Source organism: Botrytis porri (assembly GCF_014898465.1).
Source record: "Botrytis porri strain MUCL 3234 chromosome Unknown BPOR_007, whole genome shotgun sequence".
In the NCBI taxonomy this organism is placed as follows: domain Eukaryota; kingdom Fungi; phylum Ascomycota; class Leotiomycetes; order Helotiales; family Sclerotiniaceae; genus Botrytis; species Botrytis porri.
This window is the reverse complement of record NW_024066081.1, coordinates 330,150-357,273: the sequence shown is the minus strand read 5'-3', so window position 1 is coordinate 357,273 and position 27,124 is coordinate 330,150. Positions and strand designations below refer to the sequence as shown.

General features: G+C 43.6%; 10 protein-coding genes across 10 annotated transcripts; 4 read left to right on the top strand and 6 right to left on the bottom strand.

Moving 5' to 3' along the window:
• The first annotated feature begins 769 nt into the window (after positions 1–769).
• On the top strand, positions 770–1,982 carry EAF01_005465 (uncharacterized protein). Its single transcript, XM_038913718.1, has 4 exons — positions 770–916; positions 1,120–1,224; positions 1,286–1,650; positions 1,703–1,982. The coding sequence occupies exons 1-4, from the start codon at positions 913–915 to the stop codon at positions 1,778–1,780; spliced, it is 552 nt and encodes a 183-aa protein (XP_038770167.1). The 5' UTR covers positions 770–912; the 3' UTR covers positions 1,781–1,982.
• Positions 1,983–2,017: 35 nt separating this feature from the next.
• EAF01_005464 (uncharacterized protein) lies at positions 2,018–4,071 on the bottom strand. Its single transcript, XM_038913717.1, has 6 exons — positions 3,525–4,071; positions 3,270–3,320; positions 3,135–3,161; positions 2,512–3,009; positions 2,222–2,383; positions 2,018–2,170 (listed from the first exon to the last, which is right to left on the bottom strand). The coding sequence occupies exons 1-6, from the start codon at positions 3,879–3,881 to the stop codon at positions 2,087–2,089; spliced, it is 1,179 nt and encodes a 392-aa protein (XP_038770166.1). The 5' UTR covers positions 3,882–4,071; the 3' UTR covers positions 2,018–2,086.
• A 223-nt stretch (positions 4,072–4,294) lies between these two features.
• On the bottom strand, positions 4,295–6,633 carry EAF01_005463 (uncharacterized protein; the record flags this gene model as incomplete). The annotated part of the gene is made up of 3 exons (XM_038913716.1): positions 4,295–6,181; positions 6,236–6,520; positions 6,589–6,633. 3 exons carry the CDS (start codon positions 6,631–6,633, stop codon positions 4,295–4,297), a joined length of 2,217 nt encoding a protein of 738 aa, XP_038770165.1.
• A 398-nt stretch (positions 6,634–7,031) lies between these two features.
• On the top strand, positions 7,032–8,135 carry EAF01_005462 (uncharacterized protein; the record flags this gene model as incomplete). The annotated part of the gene is made up of 3 exons (XM_038913715.1): positions 7,032–7,379; positions 7,431–7,887; positions 7,951–8,135. The coding sequence occupies 3 exons, from the start codon at positions 7,032–7,034 to the stop codon at positions 8,133–8,135; spliced, it is 990 nt and encodes a 329-aa protein (XP_038770164.1).
• A 4,762-nt stretch (positions 8,136–12,897) lies between these two features.
• Positions 12,898–13,655, top strand: EAF01_005461 (uncharacterized protein; the record flags this gene model as incomplete). Its single annotated transcript, XM_038913714.1, has 4 exons — positions 12,898–13,048; positions 13,109–13,181; positions 13,248–13,323; positions 13,374–13,655. The coding sequence occupies 4 exons, from the start codon at positions 12,898–12,900 to the stop codon at positions 13,653–13,655; spliced, it is 582 nt and encodes a 193-aa protein (XP_038770163.1).
• A 515-nt stretch (positions 13,656–14,170) lies between these two features.
• On the top strand, positions 14,171–15,441 carry EAF01_005460 (uncharacterized protein; the record flags this gene model as incomplete). Its single annotated transcript, XM_038913713.1, has 7 exons — positions 14,171–14,203; positions 14,295–14,344; positions 14,684–14,740; positions 14,799–14,898; positions 14,950–15,203; positions 15,258–15,325; positions 15,389–15,441. The coding sequence occupies 7 exons, from the start codon at positions 14,171–14,173 to the stop codon at positions 15,439–15,441; spliced, it is 615 nt and encodes a 204-aa protein (XP_038770162.1).
• A 339-nt stretch (positions 15,442–15,780) lies between these two features.
• On the bottom strand, positions 15,781–20,623 carry EAF01_005459 (uncharacterized protein). The gene is made up of 5 exons (XM_038913712.1): positions 20,012–20,623; positions 18,731–19,962; positions 16,963–18,393; positions 16,810–16,863; positions 15,781–16,721 (listed from the first exon to the last, which is right to left on the bottom strand). The coding sequence occupies exons 1-5, from the start codon at positions 20,408–20,410 to the stop codon at positions 16,562–16,564; spliced, it is 3,276 nt and encodes a 1,091-aa protein (XP_038770161.1). The 5' UTR covers positions 20,411–20,623; the 3' UTR covers positions 15,781–16,561.
• A 586-nt stretch (positions 20,624–21,209) lies between these two features.
• On the bottom strand, positions 21,210–21,799 carry EAF01_005458 (uncharacterized protein; the record flags this gene model as incomplete). Its single annotated transcript, XM_038913711.1, has 3 exons — positions 21,210–21,623; positions 21,653–21,680; positions 21,756–21,799. The coding sequence occupies 3 exons, from the start codon at positions 21,797–21,799 to the stop codon at positions 21,210–21,212; spliced, it is 486 nt and encodes a 161-aa protein (XP_038770160.1).
• A 30-nt stretch (positions 21,800–21,829) lies between these two features.
• On the bottom strand, positions 21,830–22,678 carry EAF01_005457 (uncharacterized protein; the record flags this gene model as incomplete). The annotated part of the gene is made up of 3 exons (XM_038913710.1): positions 21,830–22,117; positions 22,228–22,624; positions 22,647–22,678. 3 exons carry the CDS (start codon positions 22,676–22,678, stop codon positions 21,830–21,832), a joined length of 717 nt encoding a protein of 238 aa, XP_038770159.1.
• Positions 22,679–23,088: 410 nt separating this feature from the next.
• EAF01_005456 (uncharacterized protein) lies at positions 23,089–26,994 on the bottom strand. Its single transcript, XM_038913709.1, has 7 exons — positions 26,980–26,994; positions 26,459–26,927; positions 25,911–26,286; positions 25,134–25,802; positions 24,699–25,015; positions 24,565–24,636; positions 23,089–24,440 (listed from the first exon to the last, which is right to left on the bottom strand). The coding sequence occupies exons 4-7, from the start codon at positions 25,693–25,695 to the stop codon at positions 23,304–23,306; spliced, it is 2,088 nt and encodes a 695-aa protein (XP_038770158.1). The 5' UTR covers positions 25,696–25,802; positions 25,911–26,286; positions 26,459–26,927; positions 26,980–26,994; the 3' UTR covers positions 23,089–23,303.
• Positions 26,995–27,124: the final 130 nt, after the last annotated feature.

Sequence of the window (27,124 nt, the reverse complement as noted above, 5' to 3'; positions counted from 1 at the left end):
TAGGTAGTTCTACAACTGCTAAAGATCTTCCATATTATGATGCACGGAGATGGAATTACCCCATCATTGAGAGCTTGAGAGCTACAACATGATGTCAACTTGCCTAGTACTTCCGTAGTTTCCCGCAAGAACGATCGATGCCAATATACGGAGTAGTATATGCATAGGTATTGTACGGAGTATTATTTCGTATGTATTCATCAACTCCTGGCACAAACTCAACTCGCTATTTGTTAGTAATTCAAGAGTACCGATGAGTACCTACGCAAGTCTAGTATCTATAATGTCCCGGTTTGTTAACACCACAAGCACTAGGTGGTTATGTGTCAAGAGTTCTGATAGTTCCATTCACAATGTACAGACTGTACTGCGTGTAATATTGTGATGATAGAAATTCCAAGGAGACCAGCTGGTATATCGACAGTGTACTACTATGTATGGATTCACTTATCTGCCTACTAGACATCAATGCCCATTTGCGATAATACTTCGTACATTTAATACAGACGGAGTACATCGAACCTTCAAATTGACACGAGACATCATTCCATCATTAATCTCGAACTCTTTCATTTCTCCCATATCACTCGACTCCTTTTCATCATCCCTGACGAAGCCGAGTACCCACGATGCACTCCGTCTTTCCGTCCAAGAGTACCGATACTTACTTCGGTACATTTTAACCCACCTCCAGCTTCCCGGGCGGTCACCATTGACAAAAAGACCCATTGGAATTTCATGTGTGCCTCAGGTTATAAGGCACCAAAAAGAGAAAATCCACGGAAAATTTTAAGCGAATTCACGCACTGGGCTCCATATTCTTAAAACTTGTTCGAAATTGTTTTTCGTTCCTGCTGGTTCATTCACGACTTCTCGACACCCCTCGACGACAAACCCCCCAAATCGCCAATCATGGGTAGGTAATCACAAATTCTATTCCAGCCATCGTGTGCAAGTGGAAATTGAGTGACTTTACGATGAATTGAGATTAAAAGTTGAAAGACTGGAATCTCAAATCGCACCGTAAAAGATCTCAATTCTCTGCGCAACATTGTGTCTGTGCAAGACCGATGTGAAGAGCATACTTGATCATAGGCTGACGAGGAATTTTCTAACTAGGTATCGATCTTGACAACCACCACGTGCGCAACACTCACCGTAAGACGCCAAAGAGTGACAATGTCTACCTCAAGTTGTTGGTAAAGCTCTACCGCTTCTTGGCTCGTAAGTCAACCTCAAAAATTCTTGATCAAATTAACACGCGCTAACTATGGATCTCTCTCAGGCCGCACTGAAGCCTCCTTCAATAAGGTTGTTCTCCGCAGACTTTTTATGTCCCGTATCAACAGACCTCCCGTTTCCATCTCCAGAATCGCATCCCAAACCAACAAGGAGGAGAAGAGAACCGTTGTCATCATCGGAACCGTCACTGACGACAACCGTCTTTTGTCCGTCCCAAAGGTCAGCGTTGCCGCTCTCCGCTTCACTGCTACCGCCCGTGCCCGCATTCTTGCTGCCGGTGGTGAGGCCTTGACCTTGGATCAATTGGCTCTCAGATCCCCAACTGGAAGCAACACCGTTCTCCTCAGAGGACCAAAGAACTCCAGAGAGGCTGTCAAGCATTTCGGTTTCGGACCCCACAAGCACAAGGTAATAAATACAACACGGTTTTTACTTAATAAAATTGACACATCTACAACAGAAACCATACGTCGAGTCCAAGGGACGCAAGTTCGAGAAGGCTCGTGGACGCAGAAGGTCCAGAGGTTTCAAGGTCTAAATGGCCTAATTGGGGAAGGGACGTTACGAACTTCTGGCTTTGCTGGTCTGGATACCTCCAAGAAGGGTGGAGGGATGTCAACAAGCTATTTGAGGCGAGCTGGATCCGCAGTACAGTCTTTAGCATATGAATACTACAAGAAAATGATGGTATCGATGCAATTAGGAGTAGTAATCATGAATAATTTGATTCCACCCTAGCTCAATTTTTTATTTGCATATGTGATAATCTATGTGATCACCGAAATATTTTTTCATACAAGTTGAACGTGCTATTATACAATTTATATTCACACTCATTTCTATCTCACACATCATTGACAAAACCTAAACTTGCAGCATCCCTGTACCCATTCCGCCGAAGGGCTACAAAGTATGCCTCCTTTGATTCCTATTGATTGTAAGCATGTGGATTCTCTTCATTGGTTTCAGGCTCACTCACACTCCTCGACGATTCCGGCTTCTCTCTGTGCACCATGGCAAACATTTTCCTCAGCTTCAACTCCAGCTCTTTATCCTCCGCTCCCTGATAGAATTTACACACGAAATGTCCCCCAGGTCTCAGCGTATCGAAGGCAAAGTGTAGGGCCGCGTTGCAGAGATCCTATATGGAGATAGGTAGGTTGTGGTTAGAAAGAATGGTGGGGTTGGTTGGATTGAAATAACAAGAAGAAAAAGAGAAGAATGAAAAAAAAGGAAAGAAAAGAAAGAAGGGAACGAAAAGTAACATACCATACTCCCCGCATGATCGGAAAACTTGATACCGGTCGTGTTCATCATCCTATTATACGGGTCACTCAGACTTCTCTTCCAGAAACCGGTGGTTTGCTCCCAGGGGGCGCACATGTCACTTAGCACTACGTGGACCATTTTCGTGGCGTCTCTTGCGGGTTCGCGGTCTTCTTCTTGTGCTTCTTCTGGCGCGGCTGCGGAGCTCGTAGGATAGGTATTCATATCATCATCCATATGTCGTTCCAAATCAATATAACTCTGTTCTTCCGCCGCGACATCCAGATCGTCGATCTCTTCATCTTCGTCCTTTTCGTCGGAGGATATAATTGGTCTGCGTGGACGACCACGCTCGGGGTCGAGAAGAAAATTCTTGACGGATTGTTGGACGCGGCGAGAGAGGAAGTTTCCTTGGATGGTGGAGACGCCTGCGGGAGGCTGCGCGGGGATGATGTCGATGCCGAGGATGCGGCCGTGGGGTTGTGTGCGCGTGTATGCTACCTGTGGGGGAGGGGGTAAGTGAGGTGGATGGGTGGGTGGGTGGTAGATATATAGATAGATATGTAGATATGTAGATTTGTAGAGGAGGGAGAGAAGGGGAAAGGTAAGGGCAATATAAAACATACCTGAGACCAACTACCCGGCGCATATCCCTAAATACATTCTCTCAACAAACCATCCTGACCTCATCTCGCAATCCCATGCATAGCATCCCAAGCCATAGTCATAACCATAACCATAAACACAAAGAGAGAACTCACTAGATCCACAACCGTTTGTCCCCTCTTAAAAATCTTATACTTTGTATCAATCTGTAATCGAGCATCTCATTAGCATCCATATCCATATCCATATCTATATACTTATCCACATCCAAACCCTTCCACACACCTCCCCTCAGATCCCCTCTCCTCCTCACATCTCCCACTCCCCCTCTAAACCCCCAACCGCCAACCCCCCCCTCCAAAATACACACACACACACACACACACAAACAAACAAACACAAAAACATACCTCCAACAATTTAAACGCCGCTCTACTCCTCAACCCCTTCACCTTTGCCTCCCTCGCCCACGCATCCTTTCCCTGTCTACTTTTCCATCTCGTTGACGAAGACGAAGACGAAGACGAAGCGCTGCGTATCTGCATCTGCGTCTCTATGCGTGCGTTTCTCCCCAGCCCATTGTCACTACCACTACCACTATCAACACCAACACCAATACCATTCCGCAAACCCCCAAATCTACCCCGCGCGATCGTCAACCCCGCTTTATGATTCAGCAGCGCGGGAAGGCCGGTACATGAGTGAGAGCGAGGGAGGAATCCGAGTCCCGAGGTTGAGAATGTGGGGTTTAGTCGAGGGGGTAGCATAGCATAGGGTTGTGTGGTGCAGAGAATTTGTGCGTGGCTGATTTGGGGAGTGGGAGGGAAGTTTGGATGATTCCGGTCTGTATGGTATGATGGGAAAATTTTATCGCAAGAGCTCAAATTTTGGTAATGTGGAATATTCACTTGTGGCCTTGTACAAAACTTTTCCTGTTAGTGTTTATGAGAGCGCAAAGAGATTTTTATCCGTACGAGTAGATTAAAGTATACATTATGATATTACTTGCTCATACAATCAAAAACTCAGATATTGTCACATTTACAAGTAGAAGCTAATTTCATTTCTTGGATACAAATCATGCAGTTGTTCATTACCTACATATACAAAACACCAACGCCTCGTGAGCCTGTAATCTCCCTATCCTAAACGCCCAATTATTTCAGTATTTTCATACAGCTTATGCCAAGAAACTTGCTCCAGCACCCCTACGATCCTTCTTCAAAGGCGAGAATGCTCCAAACCCACCAGCAGCCGCAAGACCACCCTTCAATCCTCCCCTTGGTCCAGCAAGACCACCTTTACCTAGCAACCTCGCTGGTCCAAGTGCAATCTTTGCTGGTTTCTTAGGAGCCTCACCATCCTCGTCATCAAATAGTGTCTTACTGACACCCCCGAGAACTTTACGTTTCTTCTTCTTTAGCTCCGGCTCCTCATTAGCCTTGATCTTAGATTTCACAGGTTTTTTAGTCTCTCGTTCTTCAGAATCTTCTGGTTCTTCGGGCTGCTCATTTTCGTCCACATTCTCTTCTTCCGCAACCTTCTCTAGTAGAGGTCGTGATTTGACTTTTCGGGCTGTAGGTTTCTTGGGTTGTTTATCTTCGTCTCCGTCCTCTTCCTCTGTAACTTTTCCTAGCGTACGTGATTCTTTGAGTTTTTGGGTCACAGATTTTTTATTCTTGATACCAGCCTTCGCTTTGGCCAACACGGTTTTCTCGTCAGCAGAATTATCGGCCAGCTTCTTTCTTGCCTTGAGCTTGGGCTTGACTTGCTGTGCAGGTACTTCAGGGATTTCCTCTTCTTCTTCTTCGGGAATCTGGTCCTCTTCGGTGGGATTCTCTCGCTCCGTTACTCTGTCAGCCTTATCCTCAGGTGATTGTCCATCTTCTGGTGTATCTGGAGCCATGTTGATTGTCTTGTTCAGATAGGGTGTGATGGAAAATGTCGACTTTTCTCCCAAAATTGTTTGGTCAACTCTACCCCTATTCGCACCAGCTCGCTTTCCCCGCGCTGCAATTCCATCTGGTGTCCCAATAGTAATGTCCATGCTCATCTCCCTGGCAGATCTCTTGCGAGAATCTTTTCCTGGAATATTCTCTCGACTCGTGATAGCGGGGAGTTTCAATGCTGCATTGCGCGCCTCATTCAATTCGGCTTGACATTCTTTCAATTGTTCTCTTGCGGCTCGCATTTTTGTGCGGAGCTGCTCAACCTTGCTCTCTAAGGATCCGATCAAAACCTGAGAAGCAGCCAACTCCTTCTGTGTTTCCTTATGAGCCTTTTCAATGTCACGTTTCGTATGAGCAAACTCTTTTCTGAGAACCTCGATTTCCTGATCTCCGTCTTTCTGTCCTTTCTCGGTTCCGCGAAGCTGTTCGATTTCGCCCTCCAAAGTTTCTACCTGAGCTTGAGAAGCGGCCAACTCCTTTTGGGTATTTTTGTGTGATTTTTCGATATCTCGCTTCGTAGTCGCGAACTCCTTCCGAAGAACTTCAATTTCTTTATCCTCAGATTTCTGACCCTTGTTGCTGCTTTTCAACAGTTCGATTTCATCTCGAAGAGCCTCTATCTCCTTCTCTCCAGCCTTTTGTGCATTCTCACCGTTACGCTTTAGAAGCTCCAATTCCTTTCGGAGAGCCTCCGTCTCCTTTTCTGAAAGTTTATGGCTCTTCTCGATTTCACGTTTCTCTTGTGCGAATTCTTTTTGGGCAATGGATGCTTCTTTCGACATTTCTTTCTTGGCCTTTTCTCTTTCTCGCTTCTCCTCGGAAAGATCCTTCTGCAAAGCCTCGATTTTTTGTTGAAGTTCCGTTTCCTTTGAGTGGTCATTATTCTTCTCGGTGGCACGGCTCAAGGCACGACGCTCTGTCTCTAATTCCACCTCTAAAGTGCTAACTTGCCGCTGAAGTGCCAGCTTCTCTGCTAGGATCGATTGTTGATGTGCCACTTGAGAGCGTAAATGCTCTATCTCTGGTTTAAGTATAGATAGCTCGCGGCTGAGTGCCAGTTTTTCGGTAAGGACCTTTGTCGAGTCTATCGTTAATCCACTCATAGATTGCAACTCCGCCTATACAGCCATGAATTAATATGACAATCAGATATACCCGGGAATGCTTAGTACCTTGATGTTATTGAGTTCCCGTGTTTGAAGTCTTAAATCGGTTTCCACCTTCTTAACATCTTCTTGGGCCTGGTCAAGTTGTGCTCTTAAGTCTTCATTCTCTTCTTCTAATCCATCAATTCGATCATCCCCGGTTGCTAGTTGAAGTTGTAATTCATCCGCCTCATTTTCCAACAAGAGAATCTGTAATCTCAATCGCCTACTTGCTTCATCTTTCACGATCAATTCGGTGTCTTTTAGTGCTTCCTGATATGCCAACTCGAGACATTGTGATTTCATCAATCGCTATAAATTTGTATTAGCCCCAAAAACTCCCATCCAACTTCAACACTAATAAAAGATTATATACGTACACTTTCGATATGCTCATCATCATTATATGATAATACTGGATCCATTTTAAATTTATACTTGTGAAGATAAAATGTGTTTTAAAATACCTGTCAAATGATCGAAATGTTCAATCGCGTTCTAAAGTCAACAAAGTCTCCCTAAGCGTTAGATGAGTTGCCGGGTCGACGTGGTTTGCCCCAAAAGTTTGGCCTTAGGCATTAAGAGCTCTAGTACCACACCCTGCTTGTGATACGATTTGTATGGCCCCGCGAGGTGGAACTTACCGAATTGAATTAAGGACACGCTTCGAGCTTCGTAAGTGTTTGGTGATGATGTCTTGATTCCTCAAATGCTTCAGTTTATTTGATAAAGCATCACTGGTCATAATCATTCAATTATCCTCTGCTATCGACGTTACCAACTTCAACCTCTAGAGGCATCTTGGCCTTGCATTTTATTCAAGATGCATTTCCTCAAGACATTGGTAGCCTCCTTGCTACCTTTAGCTGTTCTAGCTGCCAAAAAGCCCGCGGTCGATAACTTCGAACGATACCATACCAAATCTCTCTCATCTACCCCATTGAAGCTTGATGATAGCATCTACAGCAAATTGACCACTGCACCAAGAGATTACTCTGTCGCCGTGCTGTTGACAGCTTTAGAAAATAGATTTGGGTGCCAATTATGTAGAGAATTTCAACCAGAATGGGATCTATTATCAAAGAGTTGGATCAAAGGAGATAAGCAAGGAGAATCTCGTCTGCTCTATGGAACACTTGATTTCATGGATGGCAAAGGCACTTTCCAATCTGTATGTTTAGCGCTACGGAACTACAATCAATCGATACTAATTGCTGGATAGCTTAATCTACAAACGGCCCCCGTCCTTCTACTATTTTTACCAACCATTGGCCCTCATGCCTCTACAATCAATGGCCCCGTGAGATACGACTTTACAAACGGTCCTCAAACTGCTGAACAAGTCCACTCTTGGATTGCTAGGCATCTTACCGATCGACCACATCCTCCAGTTCAACGACCCATCAACTGGCTTCGTATTGGCGCAGTTACCACTACTATTTTAGGAACGATCACTTTTATCAGTGTTGCATGGCCATTTATCTTACCTGTCGTTCAGAACCGAAATGTTTGGGCTGCAATCAGTTTGATTGCCATCCTTCTATTCACCAGTGGTCATATGTTCAACCACATTCGAAAAGTTCCATACGTTGCTGGTGACGGCCGTGGAGGTGTCAGCTACTTTGCAGGTGGATTCTCAAATCAATATGGATTGGAAACCCAAATCATTGCTGCTATGTGTAAGAAATCCTCTTTCATAGCTACTTATATCTACTTGCGACAATACTGACTATATCTCTCAGATGGGCTTTTGTCCTTTGCAACAATCTCTTTGGCTCTCAAAGTCCCTCGTATCTCAGACCCCAAGATTCAGCAAGTTGCAGTTCTCGTATGGAGTGGAGTTATCTTCGTTATGTACAGCTTCTTGCTTAGCGTTTTCCGTATCAAGAATGGCGGATACCCATTCTGGCTCCCACCTTTCAGCTGAACGGTATAATCTACGAGTCTGTTAAGTGACCAAAGAGATATCCATGTATCATATACTGCCGTCCATTTATGTGGTCGGTTTCACATACTTACTGAAAAGCGAATCCTGCATTTACTTGGCCCTAATGCTTGGCTTTAAATAAATTTATCTTATGAATTAAACAAATTCACTTTGCATAGAGCTTTCACAGTATGATAGTCAATACATGACAAAGCGTTTGTTTTCAACTACCAAACGCTGGGTTATAATCATTCGTCATATTTATCAGCAATTTTTTTTAGACTCTGCGCTTGTGACTACTTGAAACGAATGACTTGACAACAATCCCACCAACCTAGCTATTTCACAGGGTATATTGATGTTTAGTGTTATTTTGGTGATTCCTTTTCCCGTCATGAAGAAAGTGTCAATTTCCTATATCCACCATGCTCTCTGTGAGCCATTTTCTGGAGCTGGATGTTGCACGCAGCTCTGCAACTAGTAAACACTATGCATTCGGAACTGGCAGTGAGAAAATTCAGATCGCAAAGTCAAGTCAAGATCAGCAGAAGAAAGGAACTGAATTGTAAGACGTCGAACCATGAAAAGCTCGAAGAGATGTTTCATATAAATCTATTAAAATACATGGAAATTATACACACATGAGAATTGCTACCAATCTATAGTAATGAGAAGAAGCCAAATAATGTTTCAGAAGGGAAATAGTGGTAACGAGGGTTATGAACCGAGCTCTCATCGGAAATTCCAAGTCCCAATGCTGAGGCTCACAGGATGTGTGTATGATCTTTGATGTTGTTGGCGAGAAATCTCTTGTCAAAGGGGGAGGGGGGTGGAAAGACGCCTTCTATTTCTTCTGGAGCGGATAATAGATTGACTAGTCACTAGTATGGAATTTGCAATGCGCAGAGACCTTCATTATTCAGTATGAGCTGGTGTATACTGGCCCCGTGAGATCAACGTAGTCCAATAGTATCACCACTCTACCGAGGATCCTTTCATTTTCAATCACCATCTCAAAGCGAATCTCTTGGAGACCAAGGAAGTAGTTCTCATGTTTTGGACTGTTCTGCATTCCCACAAGCACCAGCATTCCAAGGTAGATTTTCAATCGCAGTCTGCGAGTACTTATGCTTCTGAATTGAATCGCTGGTCGTCGTAAATCTCATTGATAGCTCCTCCGAGTAACTTACTAAAAACCCGCTCTATCTAAGATGGGATACAAGAACGAGCTTGCATCGGCAACTAGAGCTATGCCCGTGTTTCTTTATGCTATAACCATCAAGTATTAATAGACAACATGTAATATGTACTTCCTTAACGAGAACTACACTGTACCCAGCAAAATCTAGTAGCAATCCATCCCATCTGTTAGCAAAATATCTATTGCAGTGCTCCTTGAGACGAGAGTAAATGAAAATAGATGGTTCTACACCAAAGGACTCGAAGACGATAGTTCTAAACTAGAATGCTGAAGCATTGTTGCCTTGATTGCGTTTTTCCCGCCCGTGGCGGCCATAGAAGTATGGGGGTCTGTCTGCAGATGCTATCTCAGGAGTCATGATACCCCTATAGTGAATATCTTGAGTGTTGGAGTTCATTTTTCCTAGGTGATTGAGAGGAAGTATGGTGTCGTTTTGAAAATTGGGACGCAGGGTTACCGTTTAGTTGTCACGACGGTGACTGAAAATCAGGGTTTTGGCGGTGTGGACGAAGCTGTAATGTGATAGATCGGTGTATTTATTTTTATCGTATTAGTTGAAGAGATGTTGTTGAGGTTAGCTAGCTAGCTCCCAGTCGGTTATGTGGAGTAGGAAGGCTTGAGATGTAGTGTTTAATTTCTGGGAGTGGTTGTTCTGGTGATACTAGATCAATGAGAGAATTGGTAGTTTGAGGTCATGAATTGTTTGTATTCGTATGTGGTATACATTTCTCTGCTTTCAGTTATAAAATCAGGAATAAAAATAAAAACTGGCACGGGAAAATGAAGTGTGGTGATCGTCATAGCTGGCGTTGAATATCTCTTGTGAGATGCTGTTAATTTGAATAGTATCATTTCAGTAAGTCTGTAGGAAGGAAGGTGATCGGTATGATAAGGGACTTGAAAGATTGTGATTGAACTATGGAGGAGTAGAATTGTTTGAATTTTGAAAGAGCATATAACCGGAGTGGTGATAATCCTTCCTCGGGGGTTTGCATTGAGGATGGGGATTTCAAAGTTCGCATTTATCAAAGTAACTATATAGGTAAGGGTTCGAGAATGCATGAGTGTGAGTACATAAGTAGAAGAGGTTGGTTTGATTTGATTAGTTGCTACAAAGTTCGGAAGTTACAAATCTATATGAAAGTGTGTAAATAATCCGGTTCATCCTCTAGCAGACGAATATACTGACCGGCCAGCAGTGGATCTATGAATTCTAATATGACCTGCAGATCAATGACAGGTAAAATGCAGCTCTCCCAGCCATATAGATGCTTTTATTAGTCTATTCGGAGGGAGCATTCAAACATTACGCCAACATCTCTTAATCCTGTTCTCACTTCTCCACTGGTTTGTGTCTTACGGCAGCTAAAAGGGGAGGCAGAAGAAATACCACTCCAGGAGCCATAACCACCCCAACAAAGACAATAATAGCCTTGACAAAATAATCCGTACCGAGATCCACCAAAGCTACAGCAATAGGTGGCCCAATGCGAATCCCAATTGCTACTGTAATCCAACCCATACCTAGTTGGGTTCCTATGACACTCATCGATGGCGATAATGTTGGGTGTGCCACCGCTGCAGCGGGTGCTGTCATGAGGACGCCAGATATGAACCCCCAGATCATACAAAACACTATAAAGCCCGCTTCATTGTTTATGCTCAGCCAAGAGAACATTATGACGACAGCAACGACGGTCCAGAAAACAAAGGTTTGGATGGGCCCGACGCGATTGGCAATAAGGAATGGAACCGTTCAACTGAAGAATGAACCGGTGTTGGTAATAGACAAGAGATAGAAGGAGAGCTTTTCATCAATCTTGAGGCTGTGAATAGCCTAGGAAGGGATATAGAAGAGGGGAATGTAGAATGCTACGAAGATGAGAAGAAGAGAAACGGCAAAACCTAGGAATGCAAGTTCAGTGAGAGCTGCAAAATCGAAAAGAGCTTTTTTAGTCGCAGACTCTGGCCTTTAATGCTGGCTTAGCACGGCGAGGGAGATAGAAAGTGTGCCGAGACTGACGAAGCCGATGGCGCGGACAGCCCAGCCAAATCCAACTTTTGGTTCTAGTCTCCGAAACATGATTGGAAAGATTATTCCACCTAGTCAATCTCACTTAGTATCAGTTGTGCCATGCCAGATGAGTGTTAACTAAACTATGCTTGATCCTGAGGAGGCACATCCGATCGCAAACGGACGTTTTGTGGTGAACTGAGTTGAGATGATGGCGAGTGCAGAAATATAAACTTAGCCGGCTCCGAGGCCAATGACAATTCCCTGAGAGAGGATTATTTGGTAATACTTCGTAGCGAGACTAAGCATCATCGTCCCAAACACAATCATGAAGCACCCAGTGGCTATCAAGATACGAACATAACCTCGATCTAATAGTGGCCCGGATACAATGCCAACAAACACCACCAGAAACAATTATATACTACCAATCCATGATATAGATGATGCAGACTCGGGAAAAGTGGTGATATAATAAGACTGAAAAGCTCCAAAGCTTGCAGTGATTCCCCCTTTCTTAAGAGGTCTGCATACATATATATTGTAATGGATTTAAGATTGAGAAATTACTTATACATACTAAGTATTCGTGAATACAAAAAATGCACCAATTACATACAGCTAAGCGACTAGTCCGCCATTTGGCGGCGTGGGTGGAGACTGTGGAGTGACTTCGTGAAGTGGGGCCTGCACATCCGAGGAAGAGTCTGCGGGAAACTGCATCTGTGCGTTCATTCTTCTCCTCGTCACTGCTAGTAGCCATCGTTGGTGACCTTGTGACTATTGATCAATGTTCGAAGACGCAAGTGCTGGACTGTGTTTACAAGATTATACTCTGCTAGCCTTGCTTTCACTTCAAAATAAAATGTAAGTAGATATCGCACTGTTGCAAGAGTAAGATGAGTTCATTATTTACATGGTCTCAATACGGTATGTTGATTGAATAGGGTACGCGTCTAAATCCTCAATCACAAGTCCACTATATTCGAGATTTGGAAGATAGGGATCGAACGGACTAATGAAAATATCAACATTTGTCCACCATACGCACCGGATTACATCAGTATATATATTATGCAAGATAACCTCCAAAGTTTTAACTTCCTCTTGAAAGTCTCACTACGAATCTAAGTACTTACTTGGCAGCAATATTCTTGCCTTGGCTGGAACCCAGTTTACAAAGGACACAGGGTGAACTCAATGCGTGTGAACGAGAGTAAGCTTCCGGATGATGGTTGTGTGCAGGTTTCTAAGATTATTACCGGCCTCCCACACTACCAATGACAGTATTCGGATGCGTTACTCTTGAAAATTGTTACTCACGCGAGTGGTGCTGAAGGCAACATGGGCAGCATGATATTCTGGGAAGTCGGATTCTGGAGGTGTAGGAGATGCACCTACATGAAGAGACATTCTGAGGAACAAAGACCTTCCATGACTAACGGATCATCGAGTAAGCCCACTCCTGCCCTTGACTTCAACTTGAATTGACAAAATATCGCAACTTTGGCCAAGAGATAGTTTTCCCATCCACAGGGTACCTTGCAATGGCTATCGAAGCAACAAAGCAGGCCGGAAAGTCAATGGTGGTTATAAAGAGAAATACCACCCTACGAAATTCAAGATGTCAGTTTGCAAAAAGCACTAGTGATCCCCGCAAAGGACGGAGGGATCTAGATCCTTTTCAAATTGCGAAAGGCAAGCTTGGCTGCCAACAGTGATCACGAGTCAAGGTTGAATATCTTCTTACTTCGGTAGATCATGTGAATGGAGAAGACAACTTTGTCGAACATTGTCGGGGTACTGTTCATGTCAAATTTCAAACCCGATGGTAAGTTTTCCATTTGATTGACTTGATGATTGATCCATTTGAAATTCCAGACTAAGAAAACACTAGTTCTCATGGCGAGTTCATTGTTATAGGAGATGGACAATTCAAGACGAGGTTTAAGGGAAATATTAAGTCTTCCTTGGTATAAGAAATCTGCCTCAGTCGGATTGATTCATGGTCCGACGTTTCAAGATCTTTCTTTCATTGAAAGGGGTGGATCAAAAGAAACTCGCCGAGGCGAAGATCTCGTTGAACCTGACAGCAAAACCCATTGCGGAAGAGTCTCATCGTGTAATTCATCCTGCAGCTTCCGATACAGCAATGCAACTCTCTATTGTAGCTTCACAATCAAGCACCGCTACCAAATTGAAGAACGCGGTTATGCCTGTCAGCATCGGCAGTATCAAACATTGGCCAGAAGTAGATGTGTCCATAGAAGCCCCCGCAGATTGCGTTGCCAGAGGTGTGGAATAATGTGACACTCAAATGTAATATGTGAGTTGAATAAAAATACCTCCGGACGTGACCCTACAAGAATAGATTCGAGAGCAAACCAAGCGTGCCAAGCTAATCAATCTCTAATGTATTGATGGTCATGTGATATCCAGACTCGCACCTCGGTCTCTCGAGTGCCTTTCTAATAAGGCAACAATCAATTTTTAGCAGCTGAATGCCTGATTCTCCCAAAACTTTAATTGAGTTTCCCAGGTTCATCATTTAATCTTGTCTTGCTTGTCTTCTTTGTCGTCTCGTCTCGTCTCGATTCCTTTAAGCTTGCTTCTTCTATTCTATTTCCTTAACCACCAAAATCTACTTAATAATTTATCTTCTTCCTCGACCTCTCCATCTCACTTACAATATCAGGATTGATATTTTCACCTACTTGATCTCATACAAGAAGATATCATAATTGATATCGGCCAACTCTTGAGTAGCAAAGAAAATCTTAATTGATTGGTCTTCCGCGTCATCTTTCTCAATTATCAAAAATGTCTCGTGGTGGTACAACACTCTATGTCACCGTATGCGCTCCACCTCCACAACTTCCACACGCCAACTTATATATTCATATTGAAGCTTCAAAGTGTATACTTACTGACATCTCTCATCTAGGGCTTCGGAGCTGGAATCCGTGCTCGCGATCTTGCCTACGAATTCGAACGGTATGTCAGCTAAAAATCGATATCTCGATGATTGTCCTTGATCGCGATAATCCATTTCCCCATCATCGTCCATCCTCGTCCCTGACTCCGTCGAGACTTCGCTGTCAATCTTGTCGCATACATTATCCCCTCTTCCCAAATCCTCCACGTTCGATCGAGCGGTCGCACAACGATACGAACAGTTTATATTCCCACATTTGTCTCGCGAGAAAAGTTCGAATTGCGGCGGATCGATTACTATTTATCATACAAATCTTATACATCTCTTACTTTCATCCATATATCTATCCAATATATTCCCTATCCGATGATACATTGAGTCTAACGATATCTTCATAGCTATGGCCGTTTGGTCCGCTGTGATATCCCAGCTCCTCGAACTGCAGCATCTCGTCTGTGAGTATGCCCGATCTCTTATTGGTGACCACTCTAATATCGTTGACACCTGAAGTAGGTTTGCCTTCGTTGAGTATGAGTCCCGCCGTGATGCCGATGATGCCTACCATGAAATGCACAACAAGCGTATTGGTCGCGATGACTTGTTGAAGATTGAAGTAAGTCTTCATGACATCACCGGATACGGCGATTTCTAATTCATGAATTAGTGGGCCCGCACACCTCCTTCGGCTTCTTGGCGATTCGATACTGGTGAAGAACGTGCAGCCCGTCGTGATGGAGGTAGAGATAGCGGTAGAGAGCGTGGTGGAGGTAGCCGCCGTTCTCCTCGTCGTCGTTCAACCTCTCCCAGACGTGGCCGTGGCGATTATTCTCCCCGTAAGGATGACCGAGACCGCCGGGACCGGGACTACGACAGAAGAGATCGCGACCGAGCCGATCGCTCACGTAGCCCAGACGATAGGTAAACACTCTTGAAGAAATTTGAGTCAGGCAAAAGCTTACCCGCCATGTATAGGGACCGCGAAGTCAAGGAAGAACGTGATGATGCCCGTGAACCAGGAGCCAATGGAGATGACAGGAAAGGTGAATCCACACCATTCAAACTACCATTTCGACCCAATCTCTAACTCATCTGATAACCATCAGTTACCATGGATTCTCCTCCACCAGCGCATGATGAACTGGACACCGCCGAGTAAACAGGTCCTTCCTAGGTTGAGGCTTCTACGCGGCAGGAAAAAGTTTATTGTGTCTTTTGGCTGCTGATATTTCCTTCTTTGCCTGAATTTACCATTGTGTTTCTAGATTCGATTCCACGAGACCTTCACGACTCGAGCCAGGATTTGGACTGGCAACATTATCTTACCTTCCTCTTAGGTCAGCAGCAGCATACAAATGTGGTCATAAGTTTTCATGGGTAGTTAGTAGTATTAAAAATTCCAAATTGAGCACATAATTAACACTATTTTGTTTCATTTGTTTGCGAAAGAAAGTGGCATGTATGATCTCACTTAATAACGGTAAATGTGTTTTCTTGCACAACAATAATTCGTCTAGTTGAAGAATTCTATTCTATAATCCATCTATCCATTCATTTATCCACCATCCACTTCGTGTCAAGAAAAGACTATCTTTCCCAACCAAAAATGATGTTTCCTTCAAACAAATATACATATCACAATAACATGACATGGCTGAACGACATGATATGATATAACTCCCAAAGATGCCTGGATCCTATCCCATCCCAACCGTTCCAGTCCATTCCATTGCGTAACGGAATGTAATGTAATGTAGCAATGTATACATACACTACTATATATGTTTGTGACTGACCTGATTCCTTCTCGAGTATCTCTCCTTTCTTCCCTCCCTCTTCTAGCTCTCGGAATTTTTTTCTTGCACTTGCTCTCCTATCCTCTCTTCCTTTGTCCTTAATCCATGTTGATGTTTTCTCGAGTGTGTTTGTTTTTCGAATTTCCAGTCTGCGAATTTCCCCCTCGGGGCTTTCTGAGAATCTGTCTGTCTGTCTGTCTGTCTGTCCGCGCGACTAATAGGAGTTTGAGAAGAGAGATGAGGAAGAATCTTGAGTGCTGGGTTTGAGGGTTGTGTGGGTAGATGGTTAGATGTTCAAGTTGGTTTCTGTTGGATTGTATCGTCTTGTATTGTTCTCCATTGCAATTCAATTCGATGAGATGCGATATATTCAAACGGAATCTTTTTCTCCATTTCCTTCTTTCTCCCTTCATTCCGTACGTAGTAGGCGGATTATTTATTTTCATTTATCTTCATTTCTTTTCGTTTCACATCTTCATTTCTTCACATTTTCCTCTTACTCTTATACGTAGCACTACTCTCCCTATTTCTCTCCCTCTCCCTCGGATTATCCCTAGGACTATTTAAGCTATTTCGGCGAGCCACGCTTCGATGACGCGAAAGAAGTTGTCCGATGAGGAAATGCGATACGTCTTCATCGGCCCTGTTTAAGTAAATTAATCAGTTTTCTGTTGGCGCTTTTTGCGTTATGTATTTAGAGAGATGAGGAGATGGGAAGATGGAAAACATACCAGTATGAGAGATGGCTGGCGATAGTGTTGATTGGGTTGAAATCTAGTACGCTCCTGTTGCAATACACATTCGTTAGCAAGTGTTTTCGTTTTCCTCCGCAAAACAAAAAGTGTTTACGAGAAATAGGAATGTTAAAACGGGATAGAACATACTCTTGAATACTAAAATCCACGCGTCCATTGTTATTCAACGCTCTCACTTTCGCCTCTTCTCTCTTCAACTTCCTCGCTTTCTCTTCCAATTCCGCTCTATCCGTTTCAGGCATATCATGCTTCCTGCGCTTTTGAAACCCAGCATACAACGTCTCAATCTCATCATCAATCAACGTAGGCGCCGTTCCCATACCATCTCTATCCGCGGCCGCCGTATCCTCTGCAAGTTGTCTCATTTTCTCGCTGGTATTTTCTCTCTGTAGCGAAGGATGGTCTGGGACGATTCCTGCTGCGATATTGGTTCCCGCGCCCGCGGATTGACCTTTGATGCTTGATGAATTCGATGCTTGCATTCTTTCGACATCTTCGCCTGTGAGACCGAGACTGCGATTGAGAAGACTACTTGCAATGCCGGAACTGAGACTAGACCATAATCCACTAACACTTTGTCCTACTTTTGCTCCGATGCCAGTGATTCCTTGGTTCATGTTTGCACCGAATATACCCTTCTTGGTATAAGGTAGTAATTGAGGTTTCATAGATGACATTGCAGGAGCAATCAGAGGCTCAAGCCTATAACTGATTGGATCTGTTGGGTGGAATATATTGTATAACCGAACGCATTTCGGACTAGAAATTGAGTATGGCAATCCTGTAGTACTGGAAATATGTTCTCCAGATGGAAAGCCTGCACCCGAGCTAGCTGCAAGAAATGGATCTTGCATAGAGTCTATATCCATTGGACTCTCGGATGGTAATGATTCTACGCGATTTCTAGCAGCAATAGTTCTTCCTTTCAACATCTGAAACAATCCTATTGGACTTCCCAGACAATAGAAATCCTCCACATCAAATTCAAATTCAGGACTCTTGTTATGTGACGATGTCGATGGGGCCGACCGATTCTTGTAATGCGAAGAGTTTGTATGACGTTTCTTAGTTTCTCTCTGACGACAAAGAATATCGAATAGGATTGCCGATCCTAAAGAATGTCCTATCAAACTGACTTTCCCAGAAAACTCTGGATTTCGTTCCCGGAAAAGATTATAGATTCGATTTGCTTCGGTAAGAACAATATTGCTAATATGTTCTCTGTAAGCACTCTGGTACAGCAAGATATCAAGAGCAAGGTCAGTGATGAGAGAGCGAACAAATGGCACACCCTCCACAGTGATATCATCAAGGCTTGGATATTCTTCCTCCTCGCCAAATGCGTCACCAAGATCATGCTCCTTACGATTTTGCCTGACACCTTTACGAGGGAAGTCAAGTAAATGACGCCAGCAGATAGGAAGGACTTGAACACGACAATTTTTAGGGAGTTTATCAATCTCCGCATTTAGAGCTTGCAAATCGGCAGAATTTTCGTACACATTTTTGAGAGTTTGCCGAAGAACGTTTACGTCATGGACAAAGTTAACACTTTCGGTTCTGTTGAAAATTAGCATATTATCTGAAAATTGCTCAGCCAAACAACAAAAGACTTGTACGGATTTGAACGTGGGACAAATAGGATTGATATGTAACTTTTTCAAATGATCTGATCTGTCCAAATCATGAACTGTCTTCCGAAGCTTACTTCCGTACAGGATCAACTGTAAAATCTAACAACTGTTTCTTATAGACCAATGTAGACAGAAATCGAACTCTACAGGCAGTATACAAAACAGCTCTAAGATTGGATACTGCAACAGCGAGTGACCATGGAAAACTCCAATCCGATGACCGAAAAACAAGATGAAAAATAGTAAATAAATTGAATACATACCTCATACCTAAGCGTTGACCAATTCCATGCGTCACTAGAATTAAATGCTCAATATCACGCCCTTGGTTCTCACCATCTCGATCATTATAATCATTCTGCATCTCCTTCTCATCACGTTTCCTCACAGCTTCAGCTTCAGCATCCGCATCTATAGAGTTTAGCTTATTGTACGCTGCTTCTCGAAGCTCAGTACTATTATCTTCTGGCGAAGCATTGGAGTTACTTGTGCTAGGAGGTGCAGATCGCCGTTTGAGTAATTTTTGTTGGCGATCGTCAAGCTGGAGATACTCTGGAGTAGTTGAAGCGGCAGCAGCGGCGCTAGTAGGAGTTTTGGGTGTCTTGTCTTTGTCGGCAGAGGTGTCCTTCGTTTTACCTGGTTCCGAGTATCCACGAACAACTTTTATACCTCCCAAGTAACCACCGCCTGCAAACTTTTGATACACGGTGCTACTAACTCGAGACATGATATTATCGGTTGAAATCCAGGCTACATTCTCATCTTGATAGGTAACAACAGAATTCATGTATGTGCCAAATAAGCGATGAGTCTGAGGTTGGTGGGGTGGTGGCGAGTCCTTCGATATACTACTATCATCAGAAGCTAGCTGTGGTGATTTCAAATTCTCTGCCGAGCCTTTTGGAGTCACAGAGGGAGAGCCATTACGTCTACTCCCGAAAGCACCACTGCGGGCCAATGATCTGGGTTCTTCCCCTGGTTTTATAGATAATGGCCTAGCAGTACTTTTCTCCGGAGGTTTAGGATAACGAAATGGTTTTACTTTCAGATATCCTTCCTCAAGTTGCGTGGCCAAATTCTCCTCACAGGGTTTGAGAACTGCACCCTCTTGGTAAAACCAACTACCTCTGCGAACATCAAATATCGCACCAAGCCAATATACCGGCGCGAGTTCTCTCTTTTCAATATCGACATCGAATAGGAAATCCTCATGTACTGGGACCTTTATACTTCTGTCAGCCTCCTCATTATTCCCAGCTTCATTGATACTCGTGTTGCCTTTCTCGCCTGCACTTCCCGAGGATTGTTCCAAATTACCACTCTGGGCTCTCGATCGCGGATCTCTTCCATTATCATAGTCCTCGACAAGCTTTTGATAGGCAGCTTCTATTGCGCGAGAATCGTGTTCGGAAAATGTGACGAATTTCTTGGGAGGGGCTGCAGGTTTGGTTTCTTCTTGATTGGCCTTGAGAATCTTGGGTTTTCTTTTGGGGATCTATACTTTGTAAGCTTGGGAATTCAATATTCTAGATATGAATACTTACATCAACAGCATGATACCATCTAGGATTCAGCGGAGGACAATCTTGAGGGTAATTCTTAGTGCTCCATCCATGCCAATGGTTCGTACTGTGATCCCCGCCATGTTGGTTCTTTAATCCTGAAGCTTCCCCAGAGAAGGTGGGTGTTGTTGCTTTAGGAGTAGTTGCTCGCGAACCTCCCCATGGTGAGATTGATTCAACGGCTGCAGACAAATATGATCTCTCTAACGGTTTTGGCTTGTTCCCAGGCGCAGACTCCATTTTCTTGTCATTGGTTCGCCGAAGGGCGTCAATTACGCCTGTAGATTTAATCCAGTTGAGCGCAGAATATGATATTCGAAGTTGATGGTTTTTAGGAAGGTGTTTGGGTATTATTCTACCTTGGTGAAAGAGAATGTTCATGTAGTAAGCCAATACTCGTTTCAATTATTTGAAACGCTGATATGGTAGGTACTCTGTATTATGCGGTAATTGCCGATCCGAATATATTAAATAGAAATGGGTTATTTGTACATTATGTATGATCGCTCGGACCTTGAGTAGTTATAGATTTCTATGTTATGAACTGTCCTTTCAATGTCCCGTGGGTTAATTTATTATTGTTGATATCGCATTGTTATCGCTAGTAGTGAAGCGATACACGAAATAGCATAATAGTAAGTGAAGATTGGGGATAAGAATACAAATTTGACGTTATGACGATACTTTTCGGCTTGTCCCGTCAATGTGTTCAGGCTTTATTTGAACTTCATACCCCACTACCACTACTTGATTTACGAGTAATAACATCGACCAGTTGACGAGATGAGATGTAGATGAGCGATGATGAAATATTGGCTTCTCAATACACCGATTTTCCTCAATGTCATGTATAACCGAAGCACAGTAAGTCGATCACAAAGGTAAATCTCAGATTGCCCAGCGAGAGGGGCAAAAACCTACTAAGCGGAAGAGAAGAAGCTAGCCCTGCTTATAACGCTGCAAGCTTCACTCTCTACCACTTTGTCCTCTAACCCCACCCCTTTACTTTGATCTTGGCCCATATTAAACACAGTAGGGCAGCCACATAGCTAAGTCCGGTGAAAAGAGCGGCGCCCTAATACCTTTCTTTCCCTGTAGCCTCTACTTCATCAAGAAGGCCCCTAGCGATAGGGATGCTTCCCAAGACACCAAAAGCTACTACCGTAAAGCAGCTTGCGTATTATCGTCCATATTCTTGAGTTTCGCAGAGCTGGCCTAAACAGATTGGTGTCAAGCTGACATTGCAACCACTGACAAACCCAAATAGTAGTAATCTTACAAAGATTATTAAGAGGGCGTCATCACTCAGGTTGAGTAGGAGTATGTCTGGTAACCAAAAACATGGAACTGATATCGTGCAGAGGAACAATGAGACAATCATAGTATTGTATCGTCCAAATCGATCGGCCAGGTCGCCCGCTATGCACCGGCCAATGCATGAAGCGGCGTTAAGAATCGCAAGAAGTCGATATGTAAACGCCGCTGATCCAGTCAAGGCCTCTCCTTGAGACAGATATCGTCGATCGATGTAATCGCTTGGTATATATGTGATGGGTATGAAATATGCCAGATTTGCCAAATTATAGATCAACGTCTTGAAGTTAGTATGCCTAATCTACATACTTTCAAGAGCACTGGACAATCCCAAAAGCTGTAGGCACATTGTGTCACAACCCCTGGAAAAATCCAAGAAACGGGATATTTGCGCTCAAAAATCGACACTCACAGGACTCCAGCAGTGGTAATAGCCATAGCTCCTGTTCCATCCATGAAGATCTGTGGGTCTGGTAATGTGTCTCGCTAAGTAGTTGCAGCTCCTTTACGTGGTGGATCTCTACTTCGGCAAAATGTCACGTTCACAGCGCAAAGCACGAGCAGCACAAACCCGAGAATCCGAATCGACCTTCCCCACCCAACTTGAGGGAGGAGTGACTGTATCATAAGGGGAAATAGAAAGCCACCTCCTACAAAAGCTATATCGCTAGCGAGACCGCGACGCTCCATGAACCAATGAGCAACGCAGCCCATTGACGGGGTGAGGAGAAGAGATGAGCCGATACCGGTCAATATGGAGAAGGATAGAATGATCTGATGATATTCTGTATTACAGTCAGTGCTGCACAGAGCTGCTGAGATGACCGGAAAGATCTCATCAGGGGCAGATAAGCGAGTGTGCGACCTTCGAGCAGTCACCATACTAGAATGTGTAATGCGTGGAGCGGCACAGGAAATCCAATATTACCTATACAAAAGCCAAACGCGAAGATTCCAAAAAGCGTGCAAATGGTTCCTGCAACGAGCAGTCCACGAGGGCCCATGTCATCAAACGTTGGTCCAATTTGCACCCCACGGATCCAATTCACAAAGGCATAGATTGAGTATATGCAGCCGAGCGTAGAGGACGATTCTTCTAGTAATATAAATTCCGAGATGACGAACTCGAATACTCCAGCTGTATTATAAATACCCAACGATGCGGTCAAGCCACACAATGCACCTAGAACCACTGACCAGGCATCGCGACCACCTTCGGGATAAGTAATTTCGCTATCAATTGGCACTGAGTTGACCGCCGTAGGAAGAGAAGCCACAGGCCTTTCAATATCATGAGAAGAACCTGTTTCTTCGGCGAATGTCGTCTTTTGTCATCTGGGATTTGCGGACCAGTAGCCTGTGATAAGCCATGCTCAGAGCTTGATGCCATTATCCATCTCCAGTGCTTCGCTTCGAAAATTTTAATGTGCTGAATGATAAACACCTCCAAGTAAGATGATACGATTCTTGCCGTAGATCTCTGGTTAACCAACACGTTGCGCCAAGCGAGAAGTGTAAAATCAAACATCATTTAAACTGCTCAGAAGAAGCGTTTGTGGGGGGGTATTAATATTGAGGGTGGGCCTGCCGAAAAGGAAGTGAGATATGCTGAGGATGTTCTGGACTTCGATTTTGATCTCGAGAAGGAACACTCACTGAGTGATAGCGTTTACGGCTGAGATATCGAGGAGCATTCCCCCTTACATTCTAATTTCTAAGCACTCAATATCGACTAGGTACCACAATACTAATAAAAGTTCTAATATTATATCATATATATTACATACATTGCCATCATAATCATAACCACAAATCACAATCATCATCCAATGCTCACTCCGAAACCCTTTCTCCAAACCATCTATGATATCAAAGACGCAAGAGCCCCAAACACCTACCCATGCCTCTCATGCCAAACGCCAAATCCCCATAATATACAAAAGCTTAAGCATCGAACCATCTAAATAACCAAATAAAGACTACACAAAAGACTTGGTCCGGTAAAAATCCCTATCCAAAAAAGTACATTCCCCAACGCCTTTCTCCCCTTCATCCACTTCGTCTGACTCATAATCGTCAAGGGAATCTGACACATCTGCAACACCAGTAGATATCCCCTCAATTTCTTAAAGATACACCACATAACGAGCTCATGAACACAAGCGCTGAGGAAAAAAGTAATAAGCGTCGCCATCTTTTTGTCAACTCTTAGACTCGAAATCGAGGAATGGTAAACGTGGCGCAGGAGGAAATTATGAACCGGTCGATTCCAATCGCGTGCGAATTGATCCCAAGATACTGAATTCCACCAGGCTTCGTAAAAGCCTCGATCGGCGTAGCAGGTTAATTCGGCGAGGAGATTGAGAATACATTCCCAAATCACATACCATGTCAAGATATATTCAGCCAGAAATGGGAAGGCTAAGTCGCTGACTATACCCGGAAAATGATGGAGGCGCTCGAGAGATGTTAGATTTGATTCTTTCATCTTGATCGTTTTAACCACAATAGGATAAATATAAGTTTGCGAAATAAGGTTCATGACGATTAAGAGACCAACCGTCGCGATACTTTTCTCAGCTACATTATACCAATCGATGTCATCGGATCGTGGATATTCGAGCTCATAAACCAAAGTTGGAAGAACGATGTACTCGTAATGATTGACTAAACTGAGATTCTTGGGGTACTGATTCTTGGTTGTCGTACATTTCCCTTCGAGTTCTTTCCCCAAGAAGTCGATCTCCCATTTCAGAATTCGTGCGAACGTCTGGACTTGATCAACGTCAAGAGGCTCACCAGAATCAATAGCAGCGGCTACTTGGTCAGTAGCAGAGTCGACAATAGAACGCCTTCGATCGGATACTCTCTGATAGATGTCATCGGACGTAGGTCCAGCTTCAAGATAAGAAGTAGACAATGCAGAAGCGGCTGGTGTTGTGGCGGAAGGTGTCTGTATCGGCGAAATATCATCAAGCTGCTTCAATTTACGTTGAAGCTTAGAACGAGCCTTATACTGCTCTGATAGGTGACCATTGTAAAAAGCGTAAGAGTGTTGTTTCATCAACATGACAATCCCATGAAGGACAAAGAAGACCTATCCGAAGGGATGTTGTAAGCGAATGAATCAGGGGAAAGACCACAGAACACCATTTTTTTCGAAGTAGTGCTTGGATTAATTCTGGAACATAATTGGATTCAATTCGAAATTAGTCACTTACTGTATGTGTCCATGGCCACTCACGAAACAGTGTCCAACTTATCACCATTGAGAGATAAATTATTTCCCAAGCCTATCCAGAATTACATTTAGTAAACTATTCCTAACTTTCATATCAATCGATAATAGACTCACACTCTGAATGATCCACCCTTCTCTATTCCAGTCAATGTATCCCCGGTATATTGACTCCTGTAAAACAAGTCCGAACCCCGTAGAGAAACACATAACACCATCAGACAGACCAAGAACTATGAGGTCTCGGTGGAACATCATTTTCATAATTTCATTAGTCCCAAGTATATTTCCATGCACTCGCCAATTCGCAAAGGCAAGTTGGAGTACGAAAACAACGAACGCCAGCCAGCCCAACGTGAAGAAACCATGGAAAGGTGAGTCGGCAATGATATTGTTGTGTCGATCGAAGGCAGTGAACTTCTTAGTAAAAACCACTGTTTGAGTCAATTAGCAACGAGTTATTGCGGAAAATTATATATGTACGACATCCATTCAACACCACTCGATGACCTTTCGTTCATTTTAAGATATTCAGAGTTTGAAAGAACTCACAGTCACTGAATTTTGTCCGTTTCTTTGATTCTCCTGACGCGACATCTTGTGCATAGTGCGCAACGGTGCCTTTTAGAAGATCCCGTAGCTCATTGTCATCCGCTTTAAAAGTATAAATTCCTTGCCCATTTTTCTGAAGCTTGTTGAGAGTGACCGGGATACTTTTGCGCCTTTTCGTGCCTTGCCATGATTGTTGGGACTGAACTTTTAGTTCTGCATAAACCGTCTGTGGTATTTCCGGCAAATCAATATCGGTGTCGAGGATTCCACCCTCCCCCCTTGTAACCATGGACGTCGGATCTGGTTCTAAAGTATCATAATCCTCCAAACTATCACTCTCCGAGGACTCTCGCCACTTTCTATCAACTGTTTCCAACGCCATTTGCAGAGATTGCGAATCTTTACGGCGGCTGGGAGAATTGGGTGTTTGTATTGGTTTGGAGTTGCCAACTCCATTTTTCCTCGAATGTTCATCTGATGAATGCTGAGTTGGGTGTGCTGGATCTGAGGGAAAGGACATCGTCATGGGAGGGGGGGCAGTCGTGGATGCCATTCTAACCATCTTGTCAAGCTATATTGAGAGAAAGCTTGTTCCAGGACGAGAGAGGGTGATTGGGATTTATATTCGGAGATCTTGTTTGAGTCAAGAGGCGCAAGAGAGAGGACTAACTAGTAGAGTGTTAGCCAAGAACTTCTTGCGAACTTCCTGCGAACTTTCTATGGTGCGGTATTAAACCCACTCGGTGTCCCAGAATAAGAGAAATAATGAGAGCGAACCTGTAGCAAGGCTGTTCCCAAATGATTGCTTATTAGCCGTACCTCAATGACTAGTCTCAATCATGCTTTAACCTCAATGATTTGTTAGTAACCTAGACGCAGGTAATACTGCAGAAGGCGTATACTTTGACGATTCAAAGTATTCCGAGGTATTGCTATTTGGTGCTCAAGTAAATCAATCCAAATGGCTCAGACTGCTGTGTTGCCGAGGAAGGAAATATATTGAGGCTGAATAGGTAAATGCCGGTGCTGTGCAGGATGCAGGATGCAGGTACAAAGATTGCAAGATTGATAGAAAATCAATGGAACAAAATACTGTGACTGTCAAAAGAGGATAAAAAAAAGCTTTATAGTATCTGTACCTGTGAAACAATAGCTTGGTACTAGTTAGATACCGACGAGATCACATTTCAGGAAAAAGCACGATAGAGATGGAAGAGCCGGAAAGGTAAAGGAAAAAACGGAAGTAGCATGTATCTCGCGCGCACATTGTCATTTCCTTAAGTCTCCGAATGGTATGACTGATGATTAAGTTTTAACCTTCTTACCTGAGACCTCTTCACTGTGAGTCTGTAGTGTACTTACTGCAGAGAATTGAGGGGCACGATGAAGCTTGGCATATGGCATATGGCACATGGAGTACATCGTACATCGCACATCGCACGTCGTATATCGTATATCGTATATCTTATATCGTCCATCGCATATCGCATATCGCACAAAGAAAGGCCGATGAACTTTGTGAGATTCTTGAGATGATAATTGTCATAACTCTCAGTTAGTTCTCTTCGTCTCCTTTCCTTTCATGGTGAACTTGAGTCATAGGTATCATTGGAAAGGCACTTTCGTCCATACGCGGAAAGGGATCCGATCGGCCACTTGTCAAGTGATGAGTGACGTTCAATTAGGGATCAGAGTGATGAAAGAAAGAAGAAAGGTTTCGAATAATTTATTAGGAATCTTCGGAACTGTAAACTGTAATTTAAAGGCCAGGCCCAGCTGCATCATGTGGAGTACCTAGTAATAATAAGTCTAAAATGACAATCTAGGCATCTGACGGCACCTTTACCCAGTACTTGGGAGTGTTCGTTATTGGAACCCATCGTAAACTCTCGTAAACTCCCGTAAACTCCCGTAAACTCTCGTAATTTCACGGCTTATTAATGCGAAAAACTTGATAAAAATGACGTAAATTCACGGAGTTTTGGGGTGCC

Excerpts from the sequence above, each read along its gene's own strand:
- EAF01_005464 (XM_038913717.1), bottom strand. The coding sequence starts at position 3,881 with ATGCTACCCCCTCGACTAAACCCCACATTCTCAACCTCGGGACTCGGA. Across the intron at positions 2,384-2,511 it reads CCGATCATGCGGGGAGTATG|GATCTCTGCAACGCGGCCCT; the intron begins GTATGTTACTTT and ends ATCTCCATATAG. Across the intron at positions 2,171-2,221 it reads AGCCGGAATCGTCGAGGAGT|GAATCAAAGGAGGCATACTT; the intron begins GTGAGTGAGCCT and ends TACAATCAATAG.
- EAF01_005465 (XM_038913718.1), top strand. Across the intron at positions 1,225-1,285 it reads GCTCTACCGCTTCTTGGCTC|GCCGCACTGAAGCCTCCTTC; the intron begins GTAAGTCAACCT and ends GATCTCTCTCAG. Across the intron at positions 1,651-1,702 it reads TCGGACCCCACAAGCACAAG|AAACCATACGTCGAGTCCAA; the intron begins GTAATAAATACA and ends CATCTACAACAG.
- EAF01_005456 (XM_038913709.1), bottom strand. The coding sequence starts at position 25,695 with ATGGTTAGAATGGCATCCACGACTGCCCCCCCTCCCATGACGATGTCC. Across the intron at positions 25,016-25,133 it reads ACGGACAAAATTCAGTGACT|TGGTTTTTACTAAGAAGTTC; the intron begins GTGAGTTCTTTC and ends TGACTCAAACAG. Across the intron at positions 24,441-24,564 it reads AGTGGCCATGGACACATACA|GTCTTCTTTGTCCTTCATGG; the intron begins GTAAGTGACTAA and ends CCCTTCGGATAG.
- EAF01_005459 (XM_038913712.1), bottom strand. The coding sequence starts at position 20,410 with ATGAACATTCTCTTTCACCAAGGTAGAATAATACCCAAACACCTTCCT. Across the intron at positions 18,394-18,730 it reads GGTCAACGCTTAGGTATGAG|AACCGAAAGTGTTAACTTTG; the intron begins GTATGTATTCAA and ends AATTTTCAACAG. Across the intron at positions 16,864-16,962 it reads GTGGATTTTAGTATTCAAGA|GAGCGTACTAGATTTCAACC; the intron begins GTATGTTCTATC and ends GTATTGCAACAG.